The sequence below is a fragment of the Manacus vitellinus genome, unplaced genomic scaffold (assembly GCF_001715985.3).
Source record: "Manacus vitellinus isolate BGI_N305 unplaced genomic scaffold, ASM171598v3 scaffold_51_pilon, whole genome shotgun sequence".
NCBI lineage: Eukaryota > Metazoa > Chordata > Aves > Passeriformes > Pipridae > Manacus > Manacus vitellinus.
In genome coordinates this window covers 5,082,331-5,101,888 of record NW_021940620.1, presented here as the reverse complement: position 1 = coordinate 5,101,888, position 19,558 = coordinate 5,082,331, and the positions used below count along the sequence as shown (strand labels likewise).

At 49.6% G+C, this 19,558-nt stretch overlaps 1 protein-coding gene across 1 annotated transcript; it reads left to right on the top strand.

The window, feature by feature from the left end:
* Positions 1 to 19,367, top strand: CSF1R (colony stimulating factor 1 receptor). Its single transcript, XM_008921017.4, has 21 exons — positions 1 to 119; positions 4,788 to 5,033; positions 5,845 to 6,129; positions 6,872 to 7,008; positions 7,693 to 7,852; positions 8,722 to 8,911; positions 9,930 to 10,045; positions 10,298 to 10,418; positions 11,038 to 11,228; positions 11,825 to 11,937; positions 13,361 to 13,487; positions 13,974 to 14,078; positions 14,401 to 14,511; positions 14,711 to 14,873; positions 15,424 to 15,524; positions 15,669 to 15,787; positions 16,522 to 16,644; positions 16,766 to 16,877; positions 17,186 to 17,285; positions 17,408 to 17,513; positions 17,968 to 19,367. The coding sequence occupies exons 1-21, from the start codon at positions 71 to 73 to the stop codon at positions 18,097 to 18,099; spliced, it is 2,907 nt and encodes a 968-aa protein (XP_008919265.4). The 5' UTR covers positions 1 to 70; the 3' UTR covers positions 18,100 to 19,367.
* The last annotated feature ends 191 nt before the right edge of the window (positions 19,368 to 19,558 follow it).

The following is a 19,558-nucleotide window of genomic DNA, read 5'->3' as shown; positions in this document are numbered from 1 at the left end:
CACCCACTGCTCGAGAGGATTCTTCAGCTGCGTCCCCCTCCACGCTGGGGACACCACGGTCCCTGGGGACATGTGTCCTGCTCTCCTCCTGCTGCTCAGCACAGCTGGCTTCTGGCATGGTAGGTACCCTGACTCACAAAGCCCCCCAGTGCCTCCATGTCACTCCAGGGGTGTTTTGGGGTGTGGTGAGGATTTCCCGGGTGTCTGGTGCGAGTGCTCCATCCCTCCTCAGGTGAGGAGTTGTGACAACCTTGGTGGGGATGGAGCAGTGCTGAGGCTGGAGTAACAGGTTCCCAGCTCCTGGAGGTGGGGGGTGAAGTTGGGCTCCCAGTGGTGTCTCCCAGGAGGCTGCTGTGGGCTGGGACAGTCCCTGTTTCCGGAGGCTGCTGCATGAAGCAGCCACTGCTGTGGGCAGGTTCAAGGAGCCTCAGCACAGGTAGGGAGAATGTGTCTGCTCTGTGGCACAGAGTGTGGTACTTAGTGCAGACTTGGCTGCAGCAGCTTTCTGAAGGCCATCCAGGGCTGGCTGCAATTACAGAGGGAAGGCAGTGGTGGAAAGAGGGTGTGTTGCTGGTCTGTGTTGCCTCTGGAGCCCAGCTGTGCTGAGGGCTTGCCCTTGGCTGCCTGCAGCACTGCCAGGGTAAGGCCAAGGAGGATGAAAAGGTGCACGTAGCATAGGAAGAGCCTTGGCAGTGGGGAGATGGGAAAGGGAAACTCTCTCTCTTTGGGTCTGGAAAGGGTATAGGATGAAGGAACGGTTCAGCAGAAAGTGTGGCCCGAGGGAAGCTGTCTCTGAAATAACCCTTTGCTTAAACAGGGCAAGAGCTGGAGGTGCTTGGTCTGCAGGTGAAAGAGTCAGAAAAATCAGCTGCATTGGCACCTCCCAAAGTACCTCATGCCCAGCTGGAGTGTCTGAGGACTGCTGATTTCTGGTGGTGCTGGCATGCACAGCAGGGGTGCAGGGCCAGGATGTGATGGAAACAGAAAGTCAGGCAGCTGAGAAGGGAAAGGTGAACACGTCTGTTTTTTGGGGCTGTGGAGGTGTGGCCAAGAGGTAATAACCCATCAACCTCAAAAGTCACTTAAGCCTGTTTTGAGGTTTACGACCAATCAGATGGAAACCAGTATTACTAATCTTGCATTTTGAAGTGCTGGCAGCCTCTCAGGTCCACTGTCCTTCATTTTCCTTTTGAGCTTGCTTGGGGAGACAAGGAGACCGTGGTGTGAGGTCCTCCCTGGAATGGGCAACCTGGAGGGAAAGAATTCAGCATGTAGCAGGGAGGCAGTGTATCCCTCTTGAGTCACTGCAGTGCCCATATTTTCAGCCCATGAAATTTGCATCCCTCTCACTGTTGCACTGCACGTTGTTGCAGTTCAAGTCCTGTCTTCAACATGCTGAGCAGGCTTTTTCCAGGTCTGCCGTGCTGAGAACTGAGTTGTGAAGGCTGCAGGGTTTTTAATTTTTTTAATTTCTGAAGTGTTTTTTTAAGGTTATAGGAACTAGACAGGTCTGATACACATTTGTGAGAAATCATAACAATAAGCTGTCAGGATCTCTCCAAAGGTTTCTTGAGACAGTGGGAAATGCAGGTCACCAGCTGTGACATCTTCATCAGGAACTGTGTGCCATGTCAGGCTGTTGGACACACATCTCTGTGAGTACCAGCACTGCTGGCCATCTGCAGCACAAAGCTGCATCATTCCAAGGTTCTCCACGGTAATAGCCTCAAGCTGGAGTCAGAGCCTGACTTCCTTCTCCTACCCCTTGGATTGCAAATGCATCTTCTGAAAGTACCCAGGGCTGATGTGGTGTGACTATTGTGATCTGGGCTCTTGCTGAGCAAGTGTAAGGGGCTGAAATCCTGGATTCAGATCAAGCAGAGAAAAGATTTTGCACCTGATCATCTCACATCTGTGTTATTGGTCATCTCGAGAGGTCTTCCCGTGGTTTTTGGTTTCTTTTTGTTTTCTTTGATGATCTAAACCTCTGAGGTAGAAAACCCAAGCAGAGCTGTGATGAGCACACTTTCCTTCTCCCCTGGCCCCCCAGATACTGTAGCTCAGTCTGGCGAAGGGGTCCTTAAAAACCAAACTTTTCCTCGCCATCTTTGAGGGTGGGACAGGGGGAGCTCAGCTCTCGTATGGGTCCCTCTCAGGGCCAGACCTTAGGCCAGTGATTCCTCAGGACCAACTCAAGATCCTGATGACTGGATTTCTTGGTAAAGATCTTGAGCATTTCTGTCTTACCAGCCTTCACTTCTCCTTCCTCACCAAACCCTCAGCAGAGGGAAGCAATGTTTTGGCTGACATGGGAGAGGCAGGGACAGAGCCTGTGGCTGTAAGGAGAGGTCAGGGTTACACAACCCGAGTGTGGCAAAACCTCTGGCCAGCAGTTACTGGCAGTGCTGCGGAAGCTGCTGGAGAGCAGCAGAGAGACATCCCTGGGCTTCGTGCAAGATTGCACACTGGTCAGCAGGGAGAGAGCCTCCCCAGCAGCCCTGCTTCCCCATTCTGGAAAAGGTCCTGCTGGTCTGACTCATCCCCCAGCACACACAAAGGAGTGGGTGCTTGGATGATGTTCACCTCACCTTGTCCTGCATTTCTGTCTCTGCTTTGTCTGTCCTCACTCCACCTGTGCTGGTGGTCGTGTTTTTGATGGGAGTCTCCAGTGACAGCCTGAAGGTTTCATCCTCAGTATTCAGGAGAGCACCTACCCAGAGCCTCTTCTGGCCACAGCATCTCAGTAGTAAGTGTAAGTTGATGACAACAAGGATGCAGAGTGATATGACTCTTGTTTGTTTTGGGTTTTCCTGCTGTGGGCAAACCAAGGATCAGTTACAACATAGTCTTTCCCTGAACTACTTTGAAAGCAGCCGTGAGTCAAAGAGCTTGGCTCCCCATTAAATGGTGCTGAAGCCCTGGATGCGGAGGGATAGCCAAAGTGGAGAGTAGGTGAGGGAAAAGGATCCACTGACAGAGAATCAAAGCAACAGAAATGTCGAGTCCCAGTAGAAATCACAGCTTAGCAAAAAGGGGAGGAATGTTGTGCCGCAGATATGTGGAAAATGTGGCTTTGCAAATGATTCTGGGATATGTTTTCCTCCACTCTGGGAATAAATGAGGCTTTTCCTCTTTCCACAGGTAGATAAAAACATAAAAAAAAAAAAAAGGAGGGGGAGGGAGATAAAATGTCAAATATTCCATCCTCTGAAGATCCTTGTCCTCTACTTCTTCCCAGAGGGCCAGTGAGTTTGATCCAGACCTTGTCTGAGTTTCCCCGTGACAGCTGTGTCACTGTCACACACCAGCAATGCTCTCCAGGGCCTTAAGTCTTATATTTCCAACCCTTTGTTGCGTGGAGAGAGGCATCAGCCCCAGGCAGCTTAAATGATGTTTTTGGAGCTCTGATGTGTGAGCTCTGGGTGTTACAGCCCTGAACACAGCTGGTAGCACAGGACACACTTTTGTACCTTGGCTATCATAGTCTTCCTCACCAAATGAGCTGTGAGCAGGGATGGAGGAGGATAGGGGTGTGCTTCTGCTGGCTGTTACAGGGGCAGTGTCCATGGCAGGAGGATCATTGCCTGCAGTGACCTCTACAAAGAGCAATGAGTTGATAAATTCCACAGCTACCTTTATGCTTAGTGTAATTTGAACCAGAGTGTATGTCCCTTTAAGATGTGAGGACGGGTTAGCAACTGGGAAGGAAAGCAGAAGTGGGAGAATAGCCCTGGATAGGGGCTGGAGGAGGGTGCAGAGCCCCCTGAGCACAGATAGCCATTTGCAATGTGTTTCCTGTCCTCCCTGAAGGCCTGGCGTGGGGGTGGCAGCACCACTTCTTCCCTGGCCCCACGACACTGATTCATTTCGTGCTTCCCCCCACCCTAAATATAGGTGGTGACTCAAAGAACTCGCTGACATGGCAAAACAAGGAAAAATATTTCCTTCTGACACTGAGGGCTGGATTAGGACTCTGGTTCCGCTTTATTCAGCCAGCAGAGAAACCATCTTCAAAGTGGAGTTGGCATCAGAAATCCAGCTGGTTGTGACGCTGGTGTCCGCAGGACTGGTGTGCTCCATGAACAACTGCAGCCATGGGCTTTCCTCAACTGTTTAGCTTTCCTGTGCCTCAGTTTCCTCTCCCCAATATGAATAATAATGCTGACTCACTTCATAATGTTTTGATGGTATCTGTGAGGAGAATGCTGTGTGTGACTCCATGACACACATAAGGAGACGACCTTCAAAATCCAGCACTTGGTGACAAAAAGCCAGTCTTCCCAAAGGACATGCACTGATCTCCCACTCTGCAGATCTGCTCTGGCTCATCACAACACCACTGCAACAGAGACCCCCATCCACCAAACTTGACTTAAACTCCAGCAAATGGTGCTATGGGCTAAGCCAGTTCATAGGGCAGCTCCAGCTCTACCACAAAAGGAAAACTGTTGCAAGAAGAGGCAAACCCCAACAAGAACAATTTCCAAGCTAACATCTGCCCTAATCAGCTCCAGATGATTATTTTTCCTGTCCCAGAGCTCTAAATGTTCACATGGCGGGAAAGGGGGAAGGGCAGAGGGGTGGCGTTTCTTCCCTGAAATTCGTTCCTTGGAGTATCAGGCCATACTGGTCAGGTGGGAGAGAGAATGGGTGGAGTGATGTGAGCCAAAAAGCCAGTCTGAATGCCAAGCTTAGCCTTTTCCTCATGCTGAGATACTCTGTGCTCAGCAGTGTAAACTCCTCTTTAGGGATCATTTTTGCATCCTCACTCTCTCTTTCCCTTGCAGGCTCAGCATCCCCAGTGATCAACCCTGACCTCTCTGCTCTGGTTGTCAACACGGGTGATCCAGTCATCCTGCTCTGCTCAGGAGAGTCTGAAGTTGAATGGATTAACCAAAGGAATGCATTCAGTAACCACACCATCAGCACACTCAGTATTCCCAAGGCCACTTACAAGAACACTGGCACCTATAGTTGTGCTCATGTCAACAGCAGTGACAAGGGCATTGCAACTGTCCACCTGTTTGTGAGAGGTAACCATGCTTCTCTCTTCCCACATCCAGAACAGCCTCCTTCCAGGGAGCACAGCCATTACATAGGTCCTTTCCACAGCTTCTGACTGTGTGTGTGTTTGGGGAGCAGTGCAGGCTCCTGGTGGGGCAGTGGCTCACCCACAACCATGTAAGTCCACACAAAATGGGGCCCATGGCTGAAGCACTGGGTTGAGCTGCATCTCATTCATATTTGGGAATGTCCTGGGTCTCTCCCTCTATCTACTGTGGCTTCCCTTCCTGAAAAAACAGGGATAAAAGTCTGTTCAGTGTTGTAATGAGCTGTGAGATCTGCAAATCAGAGAACTATGTAGCCAGCACCTCAGAGCCAGACTCTCAGGGAGAGAGTCACATGGATCACATCCTCACAACATGACCCAAACTGAAAATATTATTTTATCCCAGAAGAATTTTATGCTGTGGTGGCTCCACCACTTGACTTCATCCCTTCCCTTGTACCAGAGGTTCTGTCCTGGGCAGGGAAGCTGGAGGTCTGATAAATAAAACTAACACCATGGTGAAAAGTTTAATTAGAGGTAAGCATACTTCTCAGCCTCTCCTGTCTATGTACATTTGTGAGCTGATTGCTGTGACCTCCTCAAATGGCTTAGCTGGAATTGGGCTTGTCGTGTGAGTGTTTGGAGGCTGAGTCAGGCAGGCGTTGAACAGGGCTGCCCCAGCATCAAACTCCCACTGGGAAGCAATGCTGGAGACCTGCCTTGTCTGGAATGTGTTTCTGAGCTTCAATGCATTTTCTGATCCTGTTCTCAAGCCTATCTTGTCTCCCCTGCAGATCCTGATAATGTGTGGTACACCCCGGAATTCCGGGTCCTTGGGGCTGAAGGCGGCGATGTCGATCTCCCCTGTCTCATCACGGCCCCTGAGTATGGATCCAATGTGACTCTGATAATGGATGATGCCTCTCATCTCCCACCTGGGACCAACTACTCTTTCAGTGCTGAGAGAGGAATAAGACTATATAATGTACAAAACAAGCATAAAGGTTATTACCGATGCCAAGCAGAGATAAATGGAAAAATAAAGAAATCACCAAGAATAAGACTGGTTATGGAAGAAGGTAAAGGATTGGGGTTGTTGCTGTCCTCAGGGCCACCAATAGCTAAGCTGGCCACAGTAGATAGTTAAAGAAAAGCTCCTTACTGGTGGCAGGAAAGACCTTCTGAACCTGCAGTTTTTAAAGTGTTTAATGGAGGCCAAATTCCATCAGCCTCTGGCAAATTGTTTCCTTCAGTTGAGTTTCCATGGGTTCAGCAGTCTTCAAATCTTTGCAGGCACTATCACAGACCAGAGAAAAATGTCCACCAATCTCTCCGGTGTTCTGCAAGTCCTCAGGCCTTGATGTTCCATCTGTAACCACGGCAGAAGCTTCCCCTTCCCTTCCAACCCACAGTGCTGACTGCTGTGTTCCCCCCCACCTGTACTGCTCCCCACAGACACAAGCACAAAGGGGATCACTGGGGAGGGAGAAGGTTGGGGGTAAAGAGATTAAAGAGAATGGAAAGGAGAAGGTAGAATCATAAAGTAGAATAATAGAATAGTTTGGGTGGGAAGAGACCTTAAAAATCATCTCATCCCAAACTCACTGCCATGGGCAGTGATGCCACACAGTAGATCAGGTTGCTCAGGGCCCCATCCAACCTGGCCTTGAACACTTCCAGGGGTGGGACATCCACAATTTCTCTGGGCAACCTGTACCAGTGCCTCACCATCCAAGGTAGCCAGGTCCTGGGGAGTGTCCAAAGTACGTGGAATCACTGGACCAGCTGATGTTGAATCTTTCCCTGCTTGCCTTTCTGTAGCACTGAAGAAGCCTGTGTTGGTGGTGATGGACCCTACAGACCATGTGCGAATCGTGGGCGAACCTTTCCAGGTCACTTGCAGAGTAACTGCTCCTTCCTACAAGTATAACATCAGATGGGTGACAGCAGCAAAGAGGGTAAGTTGGGCAGCTTCAATGGGGTGTGGGGCTTTTCTGGAAACTGGGGGACATAGGGTGGTAAGAACTGCCCAGATCCATGTCACCTGCAGCAAAGCCATGAACTACCCAAGCTGTAGAAATCTGAATATCCTTTCCTTGGGATGACATTGTCAGGATCTTGCTGCAAGAGAGGAGGAGAATATGTTGTTTCAGCTGAGTTCATTGGACAGGAGCCACAGTACCTTTTAAGGCAACATTTCCCCACCTAGCCTTGCCAGGGCTTATAAACCAGCAAACGTGTTCAGGACACACAATTCTCCAGAGAAAAGACACGGGTGAAAAAAGGGAATGCATTTCAAAATCTCTGCTGACTTTTAACTGCTAGATGGTTAGATAAGGTTTGCCAGAAGTCCTTATTGTGTCTGATGTCTTTATTAAGGAGTTGAAATAACACGCAAGGACTGTTTGGATCACAGAGTGTAAGGCCAAGTTGCAGTCAGAGGGCTGACAATAGCTATAGCCTAACTGCTGTGGAATATCTGCCCTGGATACTTAGGTTTAATATACCTCTGGATCTCCACAGAGTTTGCTCTGAGTGATGTACTCTCTAGCCCAGAACAAGAGTGGGTGTGCATGCTTGTCTTAAATGTTCAGTTCGTCCTCTGCCCTTCCAATGTCTGATGTTCCCTCTCTGCCTGACAGGTTGTGAGGAGTAAAAACCTTGACTTTGGAAATGGTAACTACTTCATCAACGACACCCTGTCTGTTCCAGCCGTGACCATGGAAGATGCTGGGAAATACATCTGTATAGCTAACAATTCAGTAGGATTCAGGAATGCCTCAGCAGTGCTTCAGGTGGTAGGTGAGTGTTTCCCCAAAAGACCAGGGACACTGAATCACACCTAGCCTTGAGTATTTGCTGCTTCTGCCTCCATCCTGTTCCTAGTTTTGTTGTTGGAAACATAATTCTCACTTGTGCCTGAAGGCTCATGTGACAAGCATGGAATTGCTAGGAAAGGAAATGGTGCTCCTTTCACATCTTGAGGAGCAGGAGGACATATTTTGGGTTCTGGATGAAAAATTAAAGTGCTCTTTTCAGTCTCTGTGAGTTTATAAAAAGCTTTAAAACAATAAACAGAGAATGAGGCAAGGTTGTGCTGAAGACCAGGAAAGGCTTAGAAGGAAGGGCAAACCATATGAGCAAAGTATGGATCTTTGTCACTTCCAGTCACAGATCCACATAAGAGGATTCAGGTCTGTTATACACTTGTTTGTATCTCAAGACGGAAAATTCATCCTCACAGTTTGCAGGCTGGGGTTTGCTGATCCAAAGCTGCTGCATACCATGGCTCAGAAAGAGGGCTTGGAATGAGTAGTTTCCAAGTGGGAAGCCAGGATTTTAGCTAAAAGGGCCTGTCTTTTATGAACAATTAGGAGATACCGTTTTAGCCTCATCACTTCTTAGGATACAGCATGTAAAACCTCTTTCCCCATGAGAGTTCACTAAGGTTTTCTAGCTCTCCTCAGGCAGTGTAAACTAGGCTGCCATGACAAAGAAGCAGTTTAAAAGTACTCCATTGGCAACATAACCTGTGTAGTGTCTCATTCCCTCCTGCAGTCTCTTAGCTGAGGCTGCCCTTTCCAATAGAGATCTGTTTATGAAGCTGGTATAAGCTTGTTCCAGGTCTCTGGATGTGCCTGCTGATGTTCATGCTCTTCTCCACCCTGCAGAGAGAGGTTATGTGTTCCTGACCCCAGGGGACACCACCAGCCAGGAGGTTGCTTTGGGAGAGAGTCTGAATCTGCAGGTCCACATTAAAGCTTATCCAAAACTTCTCCACTGGGGCTGGGAACACACAAACCCCCTGAAGAACTCTGGGAGCACCATATTCAAGGGCCAAATGATCTCTGGAAACAACTGGTATGTGCTCCTTGTCTTCTACACTGGCTATGGCATGTTTCTAACAGTGCTTTCCTTGAGACAGGCAGGCCCCATTCTACAGAAAACTATCAAGTTTTGAAGAGGGGAACTGTTCTACATTTCTGTCTTCTCTTTTCAGTATCATTAGCAAACCACACTGAGGAGGTATGATCAGGTCAAGGAGGACACCACCCTTCTCTAACTTGGCAGCCTTCTCTTTAGAAAACCTTGTGGAATTCAGTATCACATTTGTGATCCGGTTGTTCAAGTCTGCACTCTCCTTGCAGGAAGAAATTGCAGAGGTGGATGATCAGTACAGAAAACTTTAATTCCCTCACTGCTCCTTGGACCTGTCCCATGCTCTGGGGTCTGGAGAGTGTGTACTGAGTGACACTGTATGCCCATGTCTAGAGAAGCCAGAAGCATCACTATGTGGATGTGATCTAACAGAGGGCACAGGCCTGGCTTTTTCAAAGCCTACAGCCAACTGAGACCAAAAGGAGACTGAGAGAAAATCATTCCATTTGTTGGGGCGTTTGGGCAATTCCCCTTTCATTTTCTTAGAAACCAAAAATAATCCACAAGAGGAAGTGTGCCACTTAGCAAGGGTGATAGCTTTAGGGTGAACACTCGCATGGGGGGCTGAGAAATGGGCTGAGAGCAGAGGGGAGCGGGCACTAAGGGAGCACGACTTCATGGAATAACTCATTCTGCCAAAGGCAGGAGGACAGGCGTCCCCTGCCCCTTCAAAAGCAATGATTTGGATGTCAAATTATTTCTGAGCATTCACCCACCTGTAGCCTTTCAGAAGTGCTGAAGTGCACTCGATGGCAAAAAAAATTTCCTCTAAGGAAGGTCAGTCCCTCCCTGCTTCCCCTGAAGAAGGAAACAGCAGGCTCCCTCATGGGCTGGGGTTAGTGCTGGAAGTGTTCACTGCTCCAGAACACAGGAAGCAGCAGCATCTCAGTGAGCACAGCCTGTGTATTCTTCACTGTTTTTGCTCTCTTTTGGTGAGCAGGTACAACAACACACTCTTCCTGAACCGCCTGCAGGAGGGAGAGGGAGGGCTCTACACATTTCATGCCCTCAACAATGAGACCAGTGCGTCAGTTACCTTCAGTATCTCTCTGAAATGTAAGTGCTTGCCCATTCTTTTACCCTGCTCTCCCCCGGGGCTGCTTCCCAGCTGGAAGCAAATTGAGCGAGGTACCAGGGTGCTTCCAGCTCAGCACCCACGGGACACACAGCCCCAGCCCAAACCTGACAATGAGTAGCACAGGGGTTGCTGCTGTTTTATTGTTGCACACGTGGAAAGTGAACCAGAGCATGGGGGATGTGCTCTTCCTCTGGTCACAGCATTCACTGCTTATGTGACTTCCCCAACAGCTTCTCCATCGGTCTGCAAAATCAAGGTGCCAGCCAATGACTCCAGCATCCTTCAGTGCTTGGCCCTTGGCTACCCTGCCCCACGCATTGAGTGGTACCAGTGCCCCGTGCACTCTGACAGGTAAGAAATGCCCAGGAGACTGAGCAGCTCCAAGGTGGGCACTTGCCCTTGCCATGCTGGTATTTGCTGAGCACCACCACGTGTAACAGCAGTAGGGATGTTGCTCTGCTAAAAGAAGAGGTTCTCAGGGACTGCCTGAGTAGAGGGGGCACATTCCACTCCTGAATGTCTTGAGCTTGAAGAGATTGGTCACCAGTGATTCGTGTTCTTCCCATGGTTTTCTGAGGAACATGTGGATTCCTTAGAGAAGTGCCCTGGCGTACGTTGCCGTAGAGCTACATCCTGACTGGTCCAGTCATCTTTCTGGGACCTCCAGAGCTCTGAGGCTCTGCAGAGCACAGGTTCACTGAGCTACAGCATCATGGGAAGCTGCCTGGACACAGCTGTCGTGTCTCAGTACCAGCCCCACTGAAGGGACTGCTGGCAGAACGCAGCTAAGGCTCTGTCTGTACAGGGCTGTGGTGTTCAGGGAGAGGAATTTAGCTGGGGAGAGAGCAATGTATCTTAGAGCTGGCAACCCTAATTGCCCATGTCTCCTCTCTGATCTGCCACAGGCAGTGTCTGTGAGCTGCTGTGCTGCAGGGGAGCACTCATTCTCTCCTGCTCACTGTCTCTGCAGATACAATGAGGACTATAGATTGCTACGGAATGACTCCAGACCCCAGGTGGTGAGCATGCTGCCCTTCCAAGAGTTGGAGGTGGAGAGCAGCATCCCCTTCCAGGAGCTGGATGCCAATTTCACCTTCTGCTGTGTGGCCATTAACGGAGAAGGCAACACTTCTGACATGTTTCACTCACTCACCATCACCAGTAAGATACAAACTGGTAACTTGGCACAGTGGGGGAGAATGTGGGGGCTTTGAGGGCCCGTCATCCTATACATATATCCCCACTGTCTTGCAAGAGAGGTGGAATAGATTCCACAAGCCCTGTACCCTCACAAGTTGTGGGAGGCTTTGGCGTTTGCCAGTCTTAGGAGCCAAGTGGGAATTTCTGGCTGGGCTGTAGCCTGGGACCAAAGGCTCAGCCATGCCATGAACATCTTATTACTGCAGGGCTCGGCTCCAGGGCACGGTGCAGCCAGCAGTTGCTCAGCCTGCCAGTGTTGGGGTTGCATCTTTTGATAGGACTGTTCTTATTGCACAAATCTTGGCCCCCAGACCATCTGACCTGCACCTGGTGCTGTTTGTGTGGAAATTGGGGTGCATTGGGGGAACAATTGCGGCCTTGAGTTTGGCATCAAGAACTTCCCTCAGTTCCCAGTAGCTCCCAAAAGGGTGTCTCTGAAGCCAGTGCTGGGGTGTGTTGCATACAGGGGAAGCTGAAGTGATTAGTGGGCAAGATGTTCCCAGAGATGGGATTGAAATGGGACTGTTTTACTCATTCTTCTTTTCTCCCTCTTCCAGGAAGCATCATGGCCCCTCCAAACAAGCTCTTCAGCCCCATTCTCTCCACCTGCATAGGTGCACTGGTGCTGCTGCTCCTCCTACTCCTCTTCCTCCTCTACAAGTACAACCAGGTCAGATTCCCTGTTGCATAGCAAGGGCTGCAAGGGCTGTCCAGCCTCAGAGGCCACACAGCCTGCACTGGCAGGAATCATTCAGCTTGGAGGTACCAGGCAAGCTACCTCCCACACCTCCACTGCCTCCCAGCTTCCCCCAGGAGTTTCGGGCTGCAGGACAAAGCTCATGCACCAAAACCAGTGTGTTAACACCTCTCCTGCCCTGGTCCCTCAGTCCTGTAGCCCAGAGGTCAGTGTGGTTATTGTTTGGTGTCAGACGAAGGTGCTCATTCTGTGCTGTCAGTTGCAGCTGGTTTTGCTTTGGTCACCATAAATCCATGGAGTGAACTAAGGAAGTAAAAAAAGTGGTTTGCAGTTTGCATTCACTTTTTATTCTCCTCACTGCTTTATAAAAACTGTCTTTATGGGGAAACAGGATGATGTTAGGAGGAGTTTGTCTCCAGGAAGACTTGGTCACTATTTTTATATAAGAACTTGGCCCATTTTCTCTGCAAGACTCATTTTCAGAATTTGGATTCCTTCTCTGTTGTTTCCATAAACTGAACCAATCAGTAGCCACCTCTGCTTCATCAGTGGGTGAAAGTCACCTGGTTTTCAGCTCTCCCTTTTGGCACCCTTCCTTTGACAGCCTAACAAGGCTGCAAATTTTGCAGCAAAGTTCTGGTGCTGGTTGTCAGACAATCCATCAGATCCCTCTCTCAGACAAGCATCTGCAGCTTTGCAGGGAGAGCTGCCTTTGGCCAGTGGTCCAGAGACAGAGGGAGAACAGTCAATCAGTGTATAAGCACATATCTGAAAAAAATAGCTTTTAGGAAGGGCTTGCAAGCCCAAGAGAAGCAGGACAGGGTTATAAATAACATGGTTACCTATCTCAGCCATGGGCTCAAGAAGCTTCTCTGCTCCAGCACTGCCTTGCCTGCTTACTTCTGCCACGAGATTCTTAGAAAAGAGAAGAAATTTTTACTTCTCTTTCTCCATTTCTTTTTTTTTTTCCCCTGGAAGGGAAGTGGGGCTGGGCCAGCTCCACTGTTCTGCTGTGCTCAGCAACCAGGGTACCAAGGAAGGAGACACAGTGGGGACATCTCCTCCCAGCACCAGCTGGGCACTGGCAGCCACTGCTCTGGTGGGATGTGCTGGCTCTCCCAGCTCTGCCATTCCAAATGGAATGCTTTCAGTGAAAGAGGCAAGAGAACCTCCCCCAGTTGTGAGTGATGACCTGGGGGAACTTTGTAACAGCAAAGGGACCAGCCTGTCCAGACGAAGGCTCTCTCATTCAGTCCAGGTTCAAAGCAAGAACTATTTGCTGGGCTGAAATCTATCTTCCCTCTGTGCCTGCAGAGTGAGAGCTAGAGGGGGTGCTGGGGCTGGGGAACCCTCAGAACTCGAGGAACACTGAGTAACTGGAGCCTCTTCCTTACAGAAACCCAAGTACCAGGTGCGGTGGAAGATCATTGAGGCCTGTGAAGGGAATAACTACATATTTATTGATCCCACTCAGCTGCCATACAATGAAAAATGGGAGTTTCCCAGGAATAACCTCCAGTTTGGTAAGAAACCTTCTGTGCTGCTTGCCTGGGGGTGTGAAGCTCATCACAGAGCTGAAATGCTCCAAGGGTCAGAGCCAAAGCTCTGGGCAATACCCAGAGCTGCATGCAGGCATTAGAGCAACATCCTTAATCAGGCCTGGCTGCCTTCTTCCCCACAGGGTGGCAAATGGTAGGGTCCAACCTCCTTCCATCTTCCATTGCTCCAAGGAAGGTTGTCAGGGTCCTATCCCTTCTTTTGCATATGGGGTCATTCCCAAGGCATAGATCTGGTGAGGCATGTTTGGAAATGGCCTTTTTCCCACCATTTTTGTTCACAGCAGAGTTCCCCATGGATGTTAGCCAGCTCCTGACTAAGGGATGTGTCATCTTCTCTGGGCCCAGCAGGAATCCCCACCCACCAGGCATCCTTCTCAAGGCTGTGTGCAGGACAACTGCTCAATCTTTTTCTATAAAGCATCTTAAAGGTACCTTTTTTTCTCTCTACAGGAAAAACTCTTGGAGCAGGAGCCTTTGGAAAAGTGGTAGAAGCCACTGCTATTGGGCTGGGCAAAGAAGATTCGGTCCTCAAAGTGGCTGTGAAGATGCTGAAGTGTAAGCACAGAGCAATTTGTGAAGGTTGAAATCCCCCAAGCCCCTTTGGACAGGATGTATTGTGTGTTCACCATGTGTTGGTGCCCCCAGTCTGCAACATCTACTTTTTAAAGATGTTTCTGTGACAAGTACCAGGTGCTGGAATCACATTACTGTCATTTTTGTGGACATGAGAGGTCAGAGGAACAGAAGACAAAGTTTCCTCTCTGAGTGTCTCCTCCTTTTATTCCAAATATCTGTCTACACCTTTTTCCATCCTTCCCCGTTATGTCTTGCTTGTCCCTCCCTCACTCCTTCACAAAGACCTTCTCTCCCCTTGCAGCATCAGCAGACACAGATGAGCAGGAGGCTCTCATGTCTGAGCTGAAGATCATGAGTCACTTGGGACACCACAAGAACATTGTTAACCTGCTGGGAGCATGTACCTATGGAGGTAGGATCCGACAGCCCTGCTTCCCCCATGGCCCCCTACCATGGCCTGCTCCTCTGAGGCTCTTACCTGTCCTCACCTGTCACACCACAGAGCAAGCTGATGAGCTCTCTGGGTTCTGCTGCCCACCCAGGGACAGAAATCCTCAGGATAGGTCACAGTAACACCATTTCTTAATGAACCCTTTCTGCTGCTCTCCCAGGCCCCATCCTTGTCATCACCGAGTACTGTCGCTATGGAGATCTGCTGAATTTCCTGAGGAAGAAGGCTGAATCCATAATTATCCAGGATTCTGCCCTGGATACCTCTTTAGACAGCGCTGCTGATTACAAAAACATTGACCTAGAGAAAAAATACATCCGCAGGTAAGAGCAGAGCTCGGGGGGCCACAGGGCTGAGCAACACAGGGCCTGGGTAGAAGTGTGCAGAGCACTGTGCTGGGGACAGATCAAGGTCTGGGGACTGGCAGGATACCAGGATGTAAAAGTCACTGGGGTTGCATGTGTTTAGACCTGGTTATAGTTCTGAATTTTTCAAAGATTTTGACAGCAGTCATTGAACATCCCACAATAAATCCAGGTTTTTGTCCAGTCTGTCCTCTCACAATCTAGAACCAAAACTTTTGGGCTTCCTGCACTGTTGGGCACATGGGTTTTGTAGGATGATGCTCCCCATCAGCCAAGAGCTTAAAAATGAGGAGCAGTACTTGGAGCCCCATAACACAGGGCACCAGGGCCAGGTTTTTCTCCCCTTTCTGAATCAGCTCCAAAACTTTCCCTTTGCCCTTGATCCTCTGGCTAAGTCACCTGCTGCAATCAGGGATGTGGTTTTTCCTCTCACTGGATGTGGAGCAGGCAGAAGGTACTGCTGGAGGGTGCTAACAGCCTGCCCCCATCTCTGTTGTTTCTCATTCAGCGACAGTGGCTTTTCCAGCCAGGGTTTGGAAACATATGTTGAAATGAGGCCTGTGTCGTCATCATCATCTTCAGTAGCATCAGATTCTGCGCAAGTCAGGGGTGAGTCAAAGCCTCATTCCTGAGATTTCATGGTTCCTTGCTTTTGGCCATCCTGTTTGGTTTAGCTCTGGGAACCACAACACACCACAGCTTGTGTTGCTTGCCAGGTTTGCAGCAAGTCTAAATCTCTGCTTTGAATTTCAGGGAGAAGCTTGGAGGAGGAAGATGAAGCCAGGGAGGATCTCCGTCCCCTCAATCTCTCTGACCTGCTACAGTTCTCCAGCCAGGTGGCCCAGGGCATGGCATTCCTTGCATCAAAGAACGTGAGTGCCAAGAGGACAACTGCCTCAATGCCCCAACTGGGAAACACCAGTCCAGCCAAGCAGGAGCCAGCCACCCTGTCTGCAGAAAGCTTGGGATGTCTTTGGATGGGGTGGCCAAGCTCAAGCAAGCTGCTGCTGGAAATGGGCCTCTCTGCTCTGTTTGTTGGGTTCAAACAGCCTGGGCCATGGTGACTGGTGTTCCCTCCAGAGCCTTTGTCTCCCCCAGCCATCACAGAAGGGCGGTGTTACAGGGGGAACCCAGGGCTGTGCATCATGCTAATCTCAACATTTTCTCCCCTGCTTTTACATGAGGTCAGGAATTTTGTTGTGAAGCTTTCTTGCTTTGGCAGCGTCCCTGCTGCCCCAGGGACAAGGAACTGAAAGTGGCCGTTGAGCTGTCTGCCAGAGCTGGCTCAGAGAGTCACTGTGTGACTGTTTCAGAGATGAGGACACAGTGTCAGCAGCCCCTGGTTCTGAGCCTCCTCAACAGCCCCATGAGTGATTAAAGGACATGGCATGAAATGTCAGTGTCTTAACATTGCAAATGAAGTGCTTGCAAGAGAGCCCATATATTCTGTACGTGACACGGTGCCTCTGACAGGGGCTTTTCAAGCAGTACTGCCAAGTGTTCTCCTTGCTCCTACAAGTTTTGGTGACAGGCCTGGACTGCAGGGAGTTATTTGGGATGGCTGGTGGCTGCTGCCTGGGTCTCAGTTGTGGTTTTTTCTCCCCAGTGCATCCACCGTGACTTAGCAGCCAGGAACGTGCTCATATCAGATGGACGGGTAGCCAAGATCTGCGACTTCGGCCTGGCCCGGGACATCATGAATGACTCGAATTACGTTGTAAAAGGCAATGTAAGTGATTGAAACGGGCACAAGAGAAGGTACAATGGCAGGGTGGGGCTGGAACATGAAAGACAGGGTATAGCATAAGCTGCCAGCTTGTCCTAGCCTGCAGGACTCTCTGCTCTTCCAGGCCCGCCTGCCCGTGAAATGGATGGCCCCAGAGAGCATCTTTGACTGCATTTACACAGTGCAGAGCGATGTGTGGTCTTACGGCATCCTGCTCTGGGAGATCTTCTCCCTTGGTAAGAAAGAAGCAAGCTTGCAAACCTATTTTGTTTTCCACGGCTCACTACTGCCCTAATGTCTCTGCAAAAAAATTTCCAAAAAAAGGAGGAAGGTTGACAAAAATCTAGGTTTATCAGGGCTATAAAACACTGTGTTATGCTTCCAGAGGGACCATTAGAAACAATGGATTCTGGATCATCTGCTCTAACTTATAACCAAGTAGCACCTGCTCAAGTGATGCTCCAGGCTTCCTCTTCCCACCCCTCAAGCCTGGAGTGTTAAAGCCTGTGTCTGAGAGCCACCTCTGCTTGTGTTACTGCCACAGGGAAAAGCCCATATCCTGGCATGGTGGTGAACAGCAAGTTCTACAGCATGGTGAAGCAGGGATACCAGATGGCCAGGCCTGACTTCGCTCCCTTGGAAATGTGAGTGGACAAGGGCCTGCTCACTACTGGGCCCTGACACATAGAGGGCTGCAGGGAAGAGCCTGGGGATCAGGCTCTCCAGCAGCACCATGAACCTGCTCTATCCCTGTCTGGCCCTGCAGGTACAGCATCATGCAGGCCTGCTGGAGCCTGGAGCCCACACGGAGACCAACCTTCGACCAGATCAGTTGCTTCATCCAGAAAGAACTGGAGGAGCATAAGGAGCAGGTGAGGACCTTTGGAGAAGAGAAGGGGGAAGATGTGCCTTCCCTCTACATGAACACAGCTCCTGGACAACTTTTGTGATGTCTCTTACTGTTAGCTGATGGGAGCAGTGTAGTGCTGGTGGGAAGTGCAAAGAATCGTCCAGATTTCCCCTTGCTAAGTCACTCCCCACCATGATCAAAGAGAGCTAGACAAAGAAATGCGGCTGCTTGGCAGAAACCTCACCAGGGCAGTGATACACTGCCAGCACAGCACCCTGCCCCACTCCCCTGGCTTTGCTGTGCACTCCCTCGGGACTGGCTGTCCATAAAAGCACAGGCACACGCCTGCCCTGCCCTGTGGGCACTGCAGAGAGGGGCAGTGTGGAGTGAGCATCCCCAGCTGGTCACCCGCATGGAAACACCATCAAAGGGACCAGAACAACTTGGAGTGATGTGTTTTTTTCTTTTCTTTCAAGGACTACACCAACCTCCCCTCCACTGCTGAGGAAGACAGTGGCTGCGATACCTCTGGCTGCTGCGAGGAGTCCTGCGAGCAAGAGGAGAGTGGGCAGCCCCTCCTCAAGAGCAACAACTACCAGTTCTGTTAGCTGGGACCATGACCCTGGGGTTGATCCTTGTCCTGGCTCTGCAGAGCTCATGGTTCTGCTCTGCCCTAGGACCCAGATGCCTTCTGCTTTGGCCCTCTCTGTGCTTTCTGAAGTGTGAGTGTTATCGACTCCCTCACCAAAAGGAGAGTGAAGAAGTGACTAAAAACCACAACTCACCATGGGGTCCCTAAGGTCTTATCTTACCCTACCCATAGCATAGGTAGGATGGTAACAGGCTCTACAAGGTACACAGAGGTCCCCATCACATGCCTCACCCCTCCCCAGAGGAGGCTGTGGGAGTTTGGGTTGTGTAGGGTTTTTTTAAATACCAGTTGCAGCCAAGTAAATCACTGACCCCTTGTGTTTTATAAGCACATCTTGAAGTAAGTCCTGACACTGGAACTGCTCCACAAACCCTCTTTCTTGGTGGTCCTGCTCTCTTCCTTTTGTCCGTCTGACCCTGGATGATGCAGAGTGAGTGTTTAGATATAGGTGAAGCTTTTACATAGCATTAAATATGCATTAACCCCCACACTTCCTCATGAAATCGACCTCTCTACAGCTGATGCTTCTGCAGGGAGTGTTTGGGTGAAGTGAACCATGGAGCCAATCCCAGGGTTATGTGAACTTGTGCCCCAGTAACAGGACAGAGGGGCAGCTCTTTCTCAGGTAAAATACAGCAAGAAACCAGTGCTCTTTCATGTGAGCACTGAACACAATCCCAATCCAGGAAAGAATGGCAGCTGAAACAGGTCTGAAAATTATCAACATAACACATATCCTACAGAACTTCTGAGTTACTGAACATGTAGCAATCACTGCCTTTGTTACGATTACAGACACACTCTTGTATGTAATTTCCTAAATGTATTTTTAATAGAACAGCTGAGGTGATTTTTCTTCATAAGCTAGGGCCTAATGCCCTTCAACTTACTTCTCAGCTAGCTCTTGCTCAGGGTTACTACGGCCCCATCCACCCAGTCTGGTGTAGCTACCAGAAGTAGCTAAAGAACCTTCTCAGCTTCACCTGCTCGGTGGGTAAAGGATCCGTATTCCAGGTACAAGCACTGACAGGGCTCAGGCAAACTACAACAACTGCATTGCAGGTGGCCTTTGTCACACTGTGAGCAATTATACTGTGGACCATTTCTGATTATATTAAACCTGGTTTTATGCTAACACCAAGTGATTCATTCCTCCTTACTAAATGAAAAGCTAATGTAACTCTATCTGTCAGCATTATAAAAAAAATAAAATACTTAACAAAATGAGTCCCTTCCAGGGCTCTAAGGACTGTTCTCAGAGGGGAATGGCTCAGGGCATGGGTGATGCACTGACCTACCCACTCACCCTGCAATTCTGCTCCAGCTCCTCATTACCAGTTTTCAAAATCACTCATTCTTGTGTAATGAAAAAACTTATTAAAAGCAAGGTTTTAAAGCACTTTGCTCTGAAGTAG